At 35.7% G+C, this 14048-nt stretch overlaps 1 protein-coding gene across 1 annotated transcript in view; it reads right to left on the bottom strand.

Annotated features, from left to right (window-relative positions):
- The window catches only part of EMB2411 (DNA replication helicase), a 38934-nt gene extending 35000 nt beyond the window's left edge, over positions 1-3934 (bottom strand). Inside the window, exons 1-9 of the mRNA XM_088220842.1 lie at positions 3327-3934; positions 3148-3239; positions 2774-2941; positions 2471-2701; positions 2076-2138; positions 1684-1890; positions 1542-1595; positions 1408-1469; positions 20-152 (exon numbers count right to left, since the gene is read on the bottom strand). Coding sequence (XP_088076968.1) covers positions 20-152; positions 1408-1469; positions 1542-1595; positions 1684-1890; positions 2076-2138; positions 2471-2701; positions 2774-2941; positions 3148-3239; positions 3327-3750 — 1434 coding nt within the window. The 5' untranslated portion in view covers positions 3751-3934. The remainder of the gene's footprint in view (positions 1-19; positions 153-1407; positions 1470-1541; positions 1596-1683; positions 1891-2075; positions 2139-2470; positions 2702-2773; positions 2942-3147; positions 3240-3326) is intronic.
- Positions 3935-14048: the final 10114 nt, after the last annotated feature.

Raw genomic sequence — 14048 nt, 5'->3', positions numbered from 1 at the left:
ATAAGTAGGGAGACAGTACCCGAGTTCCAGAAACAAGAATATCTGGATGAACGATCAGAAAATTATTGTCATGATTCACGTCACACTTCCCTTCATCATCAAATTCACCAATAATATTCGCAGTATCTCCAGGTGAAATAACACTGTAAAACCTGAGAGATGAAAAAATTGATAAACACGTGGCCCAGGTAATGTTGAACTAACTACACCAGTTATAATGAAAAGTTTCTAACATCATATCCCACAAGCTGAAGATCACACAAAATACCAATTAAGACTGAAACACAGATCAATAATTGTTTGAATGCCAAAAGCCACAGATTATAGGCATGTCAACCAACAACAGCATAATCTCCACTAGATAGATGAAGAGTTTAAAAAGCCAAGAAAAGTTACCTTTAGTTTATCAAGGGCAAGTATGTAAATGATTGAAACCACATAGGAACAGTGGCCAGTCAAAGATTATGTTTGAAGGCTGATATTATCAGAACATTGAAATGGGCAATTCTGGATGAGAGCTAACGGATATTGTTAGAAATTACACTATTTGATATTAACTACAGCTAATACTTTCAGCTATCTTGTATTCATATTTAAATGTAAGATTTATACCCAGATAGGGTAATACAAAATTTTCTTCCATAGTCACTTACATGGTATCAGAGCAGAGCAGAAAAGAAATAAAGAACCCTAGTGTCAGGAACAAAGCACAGTGCAGGAGATATTAGGATCGTTTTCTGTTATTCCTTTCCTTGTATTTTCCTTTGGCTAATTCAGTTAAAATATAACTGTTTTAGACCTGTGGGTAAGACAGACTAGAATGTCAGCTACCAAATTTTGACCTGGTTGTTCTATCCAGATGAGCTGGTACTAGTACAAATACTATACCGATGGAGGAATATGAGAAAAATCTGCAGAAATCATTCTACTACCTCTCTACTTCCTCTTTCTTCTCTCTATTTTCTCCATTCTTCTCTACTCCCTCTATTTCCTCTCATCTCTTTTCTCCTAACCTCAATATCTGAGGGCCTATTCCGGCCATGTCATGAGTCAGTAGTTTGACAACTAGCTAATAGAGCAACACCAAGTATTAGGACTGATAGAGTTGAAATATAGGAGATTGAGCAAACCTCTGATCAAGGAAATTAGTTAGGGTAATTATTTTCTACAGCTAATACTCTCCTAGTTTAGCTCTCTTGTATTCCTATTTAAATGTAATGTGTACAGCCTACCTCAATAATGGCAATACAATATTTTTCTTTTTTCTGAAATAAATACAATATTTTTCTTTTATATTCACTTATAAATGTCCTAAGTACGTATATAATAGAATTCGGTTTTAGGAAAACCTTGGTAAATTGATTCAATGAGAAAAAACTATAAATCAAGAAAGCTGAACTATTTTACCATTCTTCCCACAAATACACAGCACGCTCTTCCCCACTTTGCTCATTTAGTAAGCGAATAACCTAAAAGCCAATTAGAAACATTTTAAGTGTATTCAAGAAACTAAGTAATTTGTATATAATGCTTTTCTCTACCTTATAAGGGCATTGAGCACCAGAAGAGCCAGCAGGTCCATGCTTCTCAGATACCTGTGGAAGATAAATACTCCAACAAAATCAATATGAAAAGCACATTGGTTCATAAAAATACCAAAAAGAAAAGAAAAGAAAAACACACCTCTAAGACAAGGAAATAGCAACTTGAGAATGTCCCTGTGACCTTCTCCGGATGATCCATTGCAGGCCTTTCTGCAGCAGAATCAACTTTTAGAGGCACTTCATTGCCACATCTAACCTGAACTTTGGATGAATTTATCCCTATGTTGGCTGCTAAGTCATCAACAGAGATGACATCTTCCACTTGATCTAGAAGTTCAAGCAATGCCTGAAGTAACAGACGATAAATTTCTTGTAAAAATAAGACTCTTTATGCTACTTATCATTTGCAAAGCTAAAACCATGCAACTGAAGTCTGCAGCTTATCCAGGCCTCGTCTACAGAATATAAAATGAACAAAAAGGAAAGTTAAGACAATTCAACAACATGGTGTGGTAAACTTTTCTGAGGAACCTTTCTATGCTGCCTTTGATCCAGCTGATCAGATGCTCCATTGGATGCAATGACGTTAGCCAGCTGCATTTAAACCATATTATGAATCAGAAAATAAAATCAAATATCCTCCGCCCATGTCAGATTAAAAACGCAAATATATTAAAGAAAAACCGGAGAATTATATTTGCACAGCAATTGCACCCATAAATTGAACAAATCAAACCAACTGAACTTAGCAAAATAAAACAGTAGACTCAGTTGAAAATATTTCTTCACTTTTTTCACTTTTTTCATCTTGTCATAACAGTGTCTTCACTCCATGAATTTAATAGCCCAATAACCTACTTTCCTCATATGGAAAAGGGAATAAGGAAAAACTGGCTAGAAAGCTGAAGATTATGGAACATTTTTACCTTGTTATGGCAATATAACAGAGATGGTGGAGTTCGGAAAGGACTTTGTTGACTAGCCGATGAGTCATCAGTGCCAGCAACACTGCCACAAAGATCACCATTTTGACATGGGTTTGGCCTTTTCAAGTCAATCTTATTTGCAGAAACCAAAGATCTTTCAACGGCTTTCTTTGAGGGTGAAGAAAGCCACTTCTCAACCTTGCAAGCAGTACCAGGAGAAGTACATAAACCCTGTACAATTCTTTGTCAAATGACTATCTAAATTAACTAGTTAAAAGGAGCCAAAATCAAGAAGAAACGTGCCTTATTTTCCGAGCATTGACGAATGTTGAAGGAGCTGATTCTTGATGAATTTGCTAACTCTTTTATCACAGTTGGTGTTTGCTTTGTAACGGCTTGTAGTCTTTCGTTCACAGGAGAAATTCTCCATGTGACCTCATCACCTCCATCATGCTGACTCTGCTTTATCAACTGCCGAGACATTTTGTTCCGTATCAATTGTCATATTAACTAACTAAAGCATAATGTGAAACCCAGAAAGACATTTTCATGTCCATCAAAATTAGGAGTATTTCCATGCAAGAAACCCATTGATTTTTTTAATGAAAATCCAAGGAATCTTCGTACTTTGAAATACCATAATAACGAGCCATTAAAGCAAAAGAAATAGAAGTTACCATCCCAGGAGAGAACTTGAAGCGCTTGAGAGACGATGACTTGCGGATTTCAGGGGACACCTCGGTCAGTTCGTCTTTAGCAATAGCACCCACTGCAATGAGATTGTCAGAAGGCGTATTCTGCGAGAAACAACTCAACTCAACTGGCTTTTGGGGCATGGAAACGACGCTATTGTTACCTATTGTTGTTGAATTGGCTTCCTTTTCAAGGTCTTGCGAAGTTGTACGGAGTGTACCAGTAGGTTCTCGATGTATGGAAGCTGATTTACTTTGATCAAAGGTAACAGAACGGACAACATTATTGGGGTTCTCACTAAATCCCGAGCTGGTAGCCTTCGATAAATTAAGGCCATTAACGGTGCTGACGGAAGTCGGAGGAGCGTCATGAGAAGCAGATATTGACGGATTCGTAGGAGGTTTAGGTTTTTGAAGAGCGGGAACACCGACACTTTGGGAAGCTAGGAGGGCATTTTGGGTGTGGCGCTCGAAGAAATGATGGATGCCGAACTTGGAAGGCTGCTGCGACTGTTGATTTCCTGCAACGTTCGATTTCTTTGAAGATGAAGAAGAAGATGTAGACTTTTTTTTCTTTTTAGGAGGCATTTTTCCTTTGTTTTCTTCTCTGGAGGAACTTTCTTCCTTTCCGGCGAGCACTACCAATAAAATCTCGAGCTTTTTACTACATTTCACTTGTATAACAGCTCTGCACCAGACACCAAGAGGAAGATAGAGTAGAGATCGAGTAATTGGAGCTGGGTTCGTGCGGCTACAGCATTTCCCGCCCAAACTCTGTAATCTCTAATTTAGCGGGCAAACTCCGAGGTTCCCCCGGATCGGGTCGTTCGTATTTGACCCAACTTTTTCGTCGAAGCCCGACCCGATTGTTTCAATGTTTGAGTGCACAAGCCCAGGCTAAATATTAGAAAAACAAGCTTATACTAGTAATTAATCTATATTTATTTATATTTAATAAATACATATTTGTATTTATTTAAATTTGGATTTCTTTTTTAATATTTTTTTAAATTCAAAAATAAATTAAACCAAATTTATTTCATTATAATTATATTATTTCTATAATATTTTTTATTATGACAAATAATATTCATAATATGTGATAATATATTAAAATATAATATAATTTCATTTTTAAATCATTGAAAAGCAATTCTTATTCAAAATTTGAGATATCATAATGTTTTTTTTTTGTAAATTTATTTAAAAGTTAGCATATAATATCTCAATTCAACATTAAAAAATATAAAAAACTATTAAATTACATATGTAGCGTATATACATGCCCAATACTTTCATTGCGCAAATAAATAAAATAAAAATAGTCTAAGACATTAATTAATATAATATATTAGTAAAAAATCAATTTAATTGTATTGCTTTAATTAATAAAACATATATAAAACTAAATTTATTACTCTTAAGATTAATTAATAAAACATAAACTAATTAATCTAGGACATTAATTAATAGCATATATTAATAAACAAAAAAACAATTAATTTAATTCATTAATAACATCCTAGTGGATTAATCAAATACATAAATTAATAAAAAAACAATTTTATTATTATAAGATAGTAATTAATAACACATATTAATGAAATCAAAATTAAGTAATCATATTAATTATTACCAACTCAATTAATCTAAAATTAATTACTAATGAAGTTGTACATGTATGTACAATCACGCAGACATCAACATTTATCAATGTAAAACATAAACTAATAAACAAAAATTAATCAATTTAATATAATAATTAAACTCAATTAACAAAAAAAATCAATTAATATTCATCAAAATTAATTAATAATCTCCTTTTCCCTTTCATAGTAGTCCACCATATGTGGACCTCGCCATGCATAAATTAAAAAATATATATATATATATTTATTGACATATAGAATAAATTTAACACATTTTTATTATTCATAGTTCTCATAAATTTGTTGTCCGCGATGTCATCTAGTAAATTATTGCAGGTTGTAATGTATAGAACTTAGCTACACCCAATTCATTCAATTTGAGACATAAAAATTATATATTTTAAATAAATTTTCACTTCATTTTATTTTACCGTTATATATTACAAATGCAAATGAGAGAAATTTAATAAATATGTTGATACAATTAACCTCTATTCTCTAGCATTTGCTTGTTCTTTATGTTACCATATTCTAGAAAAAATTTAAATTTTCTCTCTCAAAATTTATTGTCTTTATGAAAATTGTATATTTTTTTACAATTTCTTTTACTTCTCATATATGACTAATTTTTAGTTTCGATACCCATATTATATAGATATTTATTTATATTTATTAAATTTATCTCGCGTGTGTTTTTTAGTGATGAGATAAAATATTAATTTTTTAATTTAAATGTTATAATCTATATTGATTAATAAGCAAAATGTGTTTTATCGTATTTTTATAATAACAACATGTATTATAACGGCCCCGTGAATTTAAATGAAGATGTATGTATTAAAAATTTTAAATACGGAAGTGAAATAAAAATTTTAATTAACATCCATTACACAATAACCATAAACGTATTCAACCTATAAAAGAATAAGTTAATCAAAAGAAATACTCGAAATAAAAACTATAAATAGAACTATAAAATCTTTAGGCATCTAACTCGCCGTCTTCATGCGGAACGGGCTCGGGAACCACGTCTTCCTGTTCTGAAATGGTTAAGTAAGGAATTAGCTACACTAGCCTAGTAAAGATATGACACTATCTCACTGTCACATGAGTAAATGTTGGTAGAAAACAAAAACGACAAATTGAGCATAATTTATAACAAACTTATTTATTAATGATAAAAACTTTTACCGTTTACTTACATCGGTGAAATTCGTGAAAATAACATATAAAAACAATAACATTATAACCATTATAAAATCATATACACTTTGTAACATAACACATGTTATACTTTTGCACTTCAATAATCAGACAATAAATTTTCTCTTTTACCAGTCCACTAGTATTCATGGGGACCCATAGGGGGTTCCCACTACACGTGAACCATTAACATTAATAACTTAATTCCAGAGCCGTCCCCATACCCCGTCCGGTATGGGCGCCAAAACACATAAGATCTCCATACTCCGTCCGATATGAGATACCACGTTCCCGGTAGGGTTCCCTACGAACCCAGTCTGTCCACCATCTCCTATGATATCTAGTTAGGCTGTCCACATTATCCATTTATCAATTCACATAACCTTTTTCAATTTTCCTGGGTCTCAATTATCAAATCAAACATAAATACGTAAACCAGTAAAGAACACCAAACAAACAACACAACATCGGGTTCACCATAATTCAAAACATAATAAATGAAACTGGGATTCATGCATACGAAACCATTAAATAACCACATCAAGTACCATATTGCATTCGAAACTATAAAATAGATCAAACAACAACTGACCGACAAATACACCAGATTCGGACTCCATTAGCAACCTTAAGCAATTATACACATCCATTAATTCACGAAAATACTGTTGTATCATTTATAGAACTTTAATACCGTGATAGGAAATAAGGTGAGAAATATTCACTTGTTTCAGGGTATGAAATCGGCTCTACAATGTGCCTACGGGCTGTCCCTAAATTCGCTGAATTTTTCCTAAAAAATTAAAACGCCTTACCGGTACCTGCACGTGTCCCAAAAAATCCCAAATAAGACTCAGTCCCCTTTTTGGCATATATCATAATTTCGACACGACATCTCCGCCGCGCTCCAGCGACGACACCGTCGCCCGCGGCGGTGATCCGCCTCGGGTTGGCCGAATTTGGCCGAATTCGGCCAAACTTACATTAATTCCTGCGATAAAACAACCCTAGGGCTCTCGGTGGGCCAAAAAATCATGAAAAACTGATACTTACCAGTGACAGAGCTCTCGGGTGCGGCGGCTTTTCCGGCACGAGTCGCAATTTGATATTTTACTCCGATCAACCTGTAGAGAAAAGGACGGTGATCACAGTGGTGTAAAAATTGCATCGAACGGGAACCAGAAATGGCCTCATCGGAGGTTAAAATTGAGGAAAGCCGCGGCGGCGCTGCTGGACTTCAGCGGTATTTTTCGGCCGATTGGCCGTAGTTTGGCTCCAATTTTGCCATAGGCGGATTCAGCATCGAAAAACAAGCCAATGGAAGAAAATTTACCTTGTTTGGCGGTCGGAAAACCCTCCGGTACGGTGGCGAATGGCGGCGGCCGTCTCCTCAAACGACTGGTTCTTCTTTTCCGGCGAGGGTATTCGCGACTAGGGTTTGGGGTCAGGTGTGGGTGAAGTAATTTATAACTTTCTCCTTTTTATCTCACCCGTTCATCACGATTTAATCTGCACTGTCTGATCGCGATTAATATGGGAATAAATTTGGGTCGTCCGTACGTAATTCAATCTGAGCCGTCTACACGCGTGAGATCTGGACTGTCCCTACTCGTAAGAACTGAGCCGTTCGCACGTGTGAGATCTTGACCGTTCGATCGCGTGTATGCGGATCGCTCACAGGGCTCTGTCCCGCACGGTCTCTCACGTCAGCTTCTTTGCCATGCGGCGTGTTCTGGTTGGACTGTCAGATGACCTAAACATATGGCTCTCCTCAAGTCCTGGAGTCGAACCTGTTGTGTGGTCCTAATTTGCCTGCATTTTGAAACCATCAAATGGGTGAAGATACCTGCACTTTTCCTGTTGAGAGCATCTTCTACCACGTTGCCCTCACCCGGATGGTATAAGATATCACAATTATAGTCTTTAAGGAGTTCCATCCACCTTCTCTGACGTATGTTAAGATCCTTCTAAGTGAATATGTGTTTTAAACTCTTATGATCGGTATAGATTTGAAAGGTCTCTCCGTATAAATAGTGACGCCAGGTTTTCAAGGCGTGTATGATTGCGGCAAGCTCCAAGTCATGAGTGAGATAATTCTTCTCATGATTCTTTAACTGTCTGTACCCATATGCTATGACATTTTCATGTTACATCAGGACACAACCCAAGCCTAGATAGGAGGCATCACTATAAACTGTATATCCCATCGATCCACTCGATAAAGCCAGTAAGGGTGCAGTAGTCAGCCGCTTCTTTAATTCTAAAAAACTTTTTTTGCAGTCCTCATTCCACTCAAATTTGACATTCTTCTTCGTGAGTCGGGTTAGAGGAGCTGCTAGGCTGGAGAATCCTTCCACAAACCTGCGATAATAACCTACCATCCCTAGGAAACTCCGAATTTTCTTAATTGATGTCAACTTCTCCCAGCCAAGTACCGCTTCAACCTTTTCGGGATTCACTGAAACTCCTTCCTTCGATATGATGTGTCATAGGAAGACGGTTTGCTCAAGCCAGAATCCACACTTACTCAACTTTGCATATAACTTCTTGTTTCTGAGGACCTGCAAAACTTGGGCAAGATGGTGAGCTTATTATTCTCTGCTTTTTGAGTAGACTAAGATGTTATCGATGAACACGATAATAATTTGATCAAAAAACTCTCTGAAGACTTTGTTCATCATATCCATAAAGATTGCTGAGGCGTTGGTTAGCCCAAATGGCATGACCAGGAATTCATAGTGTCCGTACCTGGTTCGAAAGGTCGTATTAGAGATGTCTTATGTTCTTATCTTCACCTGATGGTAACCTGATCGCAGGTCTATTTTAGAGAAGATCTGTGCATCCTGCAGCTGATTGAAGAGGTCATCAATTATGGGAAGGGGATATTTGTTATTGATCGTAACCTTGTTCAATTCTCTGTAATCAATATACAGTCTCAACGTTCCATCTCCCTTCCCTGCAAAAGTGACTCCGGCACCCCAATGGGACACACTGTGTCTAATAAAACCACTGTCTTGCAATTCAGTGATCTGTTTCCTTAGCTCTTCCATCTCAATGCGGCTTATGCGGTAAGAAGTAACCGAAATAGGCTGGGTGCTTGGCTGTAAGTCTATAGTGAACTCGACTTCCCTATCCATTGGCAGTCTGGGTACCTGGCCGTTTTTGGCCAAACTTGCATTAGTTCCTGCGATAAAACAATCCTAAGGTCTTCGGTGGGCCAAAAAATCACGAAAAACCGAGACTTACCGGCGACGGAGCACTCGGGCACGACGACTTCTCCGGCACGAGTCGCGATTTGATATTTTGCTCCAGTCAACCTGTAGAGAAAAAGACGGTGATCACAGTGGTGTGAAAATTGCATCGAACGGGAACTGAAAAGGGTCTAATCGGAGGTAAGAACCGAGAGAATCCGCGGCAGCCCAGCTGGACTTTGGCAGTGTTTTTCGGCCGATTGGCCGGTGGTTTGGCTCCGATTTGGCCATAGGCGGATTCAGCATCGAAATACAAGCCAAGAGAAGAAAATTTACTTCGTTTGGCGGTCGGAAAACCCTCTAGTGCGACGGTGGGTGGCGGCGGCTGGCTCCTCTGGCGACTAGTTCTTCTTCTCCGGCGAGAGTACTGGCGGCTAGGGTTTGGGGTCGGGTGTGGGTGAGGTTATTTATAACATTCCCCATTTAATCTCAGCTGTCCATCACGATTTAATCTGTACCATCCGATCGCAATTAAAATATGAATAAATATGAATCGTCCATCGCGATGCGATCTGGGCCGTTCGTGCGCGTGAAATCTGGGCCGTCCGCACTAGTGAGATATGAACCATTCGATCGCGTGCACGCGGATCGCTCACGTGGCTCATTTCCGCATGGTCTCCCACGTTAGCTTCCTTGCCACGCGACGTGTTCTGGTTGGCCGGGGCTGCTGACTGGGAACAACTTTCCTAAGTTGCGTTTTGATCCACGGTTTCCGATTTTCTTTTCAAAAACACCCATAAAATCCAAATTTTCACTCATTTTTCCCAAAATCAATTTCAATTAAATCCAAAAAATAATTTTACCCTATTTTATCATTATTAATATTTTTATTTTTATTAAATTAAATTAAAACCTTATAATTTAAATATTAAAAAATTAAAATAAAATTCTAATATAAATTAAAATAAATTAAAAAATTAAAATAATAAAATTTGGGTGTTACATGTATAATAACGCATAAAAAATATATAACATTATTATATGACATGTTAATACTACGTGATTACTTACATGACATTGACTTACTGTTATATTTATAAATATTTAAAAATTATAAATATCAAAATACTTTTAAAAAGAAAACAAATAAAATATACAAATTTAAATAAACAAATGTAAATAGTACAAAAGTGTACTACCATTTAAGTTTTATTAAAATTGTATACCATTATACATCGTTGTATTGCATAATATATTTCTTATTAATAATTTGTTCGATAATATCTACGAATAACCATATACGACAAACATTAAATAAATAAGTATTACTCGTGTATGAAATATTTTAATAAACTTTATAACATAATAATGCAAAAAAAAAATTCGTTTTGTTTAGGTTATTAAATTTAGCAAAATCAAAATAATTGATACAAATAAACTACTATCTTCAAGTAGTAATATAATATAAATATTAATATAATGATTAATAATACTGTAATTTTTTAACGTTATAAGTAATATATATTTTAAAATTATTTTATGATATAAACTTAAATACATTTTATCAGACCACTAATATTATAACGGCCCCATAAATTAAAAGAAAATGTATATATATTTATTCTAAGTGCGGAAGTGAAATAAAATAGATTATGATTAACATCTCTTACACAATAACAAAAACGAATTAAAGTATGAAAGAATAAACTAACTTAAATGAAATACTATGAATGAATGCTATAAGAAAAACTAATAAATTCTTTGGCTTCTACTCGTCGTCCTCCTGTAGAACGGGCTCGGGAACCAAGACCTCATGATATGAAATTGTTAAGTAAGGAATTAGCTACACTAGCATAGTAAAGACATCACACTATCTCACTGTCACATAAGTAAATATTGGTAGAAAACAAAAACGACCAATTGAGCATAATTTATAACAAACTCATTAATCAATAATAAAACCATTTACTGTCTACCTATCTCGGTGAGATTCATGAAAATAATTATGAAAACAATTACATCATAAATATCATAAGATCACGCACACTCTGCAACATAACACATATCATGCTTTTGTATCTCAATCATAAGGCAACAATTTTCATATTTTATCAGCCTACTAGTATCCATGAGGATCCATAGGGGGTCCCCGCTACACATAAATCATTCACATTAATAACTTAATTCCAAGGCCGTCCCCATACCCCGTCCAGTATGGGCGCAAAAACCATAAACCTCAATACCCCGTCCGGTATGAGGGTGAAATGGGCCGTCTCCATACCCCGTCCGGTATGGGCGCCAAAACTCATAAGGTCTCCATACCCCGTCCGATATGAGAGACCACGTTTCCGATAGGGTTCCCTATGGATCCGGTCCGTCCACCATCTCCCAGGATATCTAGTTAGGCTGTTGACATTATCAATTATCAATTCACATACCTTTTTTTTATTTTTCTTAATCTCAATTATCCAATCAAACACAAACACGTAAACTAGTAATGGACACCAAGTAAGGCAACACAATATCGGGTTCACAATAATTCAAAGTATAATAAATGAAATCGTGATTCATGCATACGAAATCATAGAATAAACGCATCAGGCACCATACTGCATTCAAAACTGCAAAATAAATCAAACAACACCTGACTGAAAATATATTAGATTCGGGCTCTATTGGCAACCTTAATCAATTATACATATCTATTAATTCATAAAATACCGTTTTATCATTTATTAGACTTTAATGCCATGATAGGAAATAGAGTGAGAGATCTTTACTTATTTCGGAGTCTGAAATCGGGTTCTCACTACGCCTATGGGCAGTCTCTAGATTTCCTGAATTTTTTTTTCGGAAACTAAAACACACTTCCGGTACCTGCACATGTCCCAAAAAAATCCCAAATAAGACCTAGGGCCCTTTCGGCCAATTTTGAAATTCTGGCACGGCGGCTCTGCCGTGCTCCGGCGACGGCACCACCGCCCATGGCGGCGATCCACCTCGGGTTGGCTATTTTCAGCCGAATTCGGCCAAATTTGCATTGGTTTCTATGATAAAACAACCCTATGGCCCTCGGTGGGCCAAAAAAATTCCAGAAAATCGAGACTTACAGGTGGCGAAGCTCTTGGGTACAACGGCTCCTCCAGTGCGAGTTGTGATTCGGTATTTTGCTCCGGTCAACTTGTAGAGAAAATGATGGTAGTCACAGTGGTATAAAAATTACATCGAACGGGAAACGGGAAGGGCCTCATCGGAGGCAAAAACTGAGAAAACTCGCGGTGGCGCTGCCGAATTTTGATGGTGTTTTTCGGCCAATCGGTTGGTGGTTTGGCTCCGATTTGGCCACAGGGAGGTTCGACATCGAAAAACGAGCAAATGGGAGAAATTTTACATCGTTTGGCGGCTGAAGAATCCTCCATGCGGCGGCGGGTGGTGGCGGCGGGTTCCTCCGGTGGCTGGGTCGTCTTCTAGGGCGAGGGTTTTGGCAAATAGGGTTTGGGGTTGGGTGTGGATGCGATTATTTATAACCCTTCCCTTTTAATATTGGCCGTCCGATCGCGATTAAATTAGAAATAAATCTGAACCGTCCATCGCGATGCGATCTGGATCGTCCGTACGTGATCAAATCTGGACTATCCGCTCGCGTGAGATCTGGGCCATCCACGCGCGCCTTTGATCTAGGTCATTCGTACGCACGGGAATGGATCTGGGCCTTCCGATCGCGCACACGCGGATCGGCCTCGTTTCTCTGTCCCGCGTGTCTTCCTGCGTCAGCATCCCTGCCACGTGGCGTGTCCTGGTTGGCCGGGGCTGCTGACCAGGCTGCTGTCGTGGCTGCTGACATGACACTATTTCTCTAAATTGCGTTTTGACCTCCCAGTTTTCGATTTTCATTTAAAAAATGCCCATAAAATCCAAAATTTCACCAATTTTCTCCAAAATCAATTTCAATTAAATTTCAAAAATAATTTTACCCTATTTTATTCTTATTATTATTATTTTTATTTCTATTAAATTAAATTAAAAACTTATAAATTAAATATTAAAATAGAATAAAATTAAACAAAAATTTCAATAAAAACTAAAATAAATTAAAAAATAAAAAATATAATAAAATACAAATTTTAGGTGTTACAAATATGGTCACAAATTAATCAATAAACAAATATAGCATTTTAAAAAATCATTAAAACATTATAAACAAATTTAATAAACCAATTAGAGAATCTCAAAATGATATAAATTAGTACTATTTCAATAACATAATTGGTAAGTGTTATGCTCATTATATCCCAAAGGATTTACAAAAATTTGCTTGTCCAATCTTCATACTCTCCATTCAAATAAAACATTATAGTAAAAAAATATCTTTAATAATATGAATAATTCTCAACAATTATGGTGAATTTACAAAAAAAAAAAATAAACAAAAGATATCGTAAATTATGTTTTATGAAACAATAAATTTACTCTTCCAATTTATATCATGCTTTAAATCACTATTAATTTTCATAAATAAGGAAATAAGAATTAATCATTTTTAAAATTATTTTTTTAAAAATGTGACTTAATATGATAATATTAAATCTAAAAACATATATGTATATTTAAAAAAAATATAAAATGAAGTATTTATTATTCTGATTCGCATTTATGTTTTAAATCATTATTAGGTTTTTTAAATAATTTACATATACCAAGAAAATATGAATTAATTATATATTACATTAATTATAAAAATAATTAATTTATTTAATAATCTAACTTAATGCGGAAACACTGAGACAAACAAAGTTATGTGTATATACATATATATATATAAGATATAAAAGCATCTTCAACG

Source organism: Carica papaya, chromosome 5 (genome assembly GCF_054855325.1).
Source record: "Carica papaya isolate Zhongbai chromosome 5, ASM5485532v1, whole genome shotgun sequence".
Taxonomy (NCBI): Eukaryota; Viridiplantae; Streptophyta; class Magnoliopsida; order Brassicales; family Caricaceae; genus Carica; species Carica papaya.
This window is presented reverse-complemented; position numbering and strand designations above follow the sequence as displayed.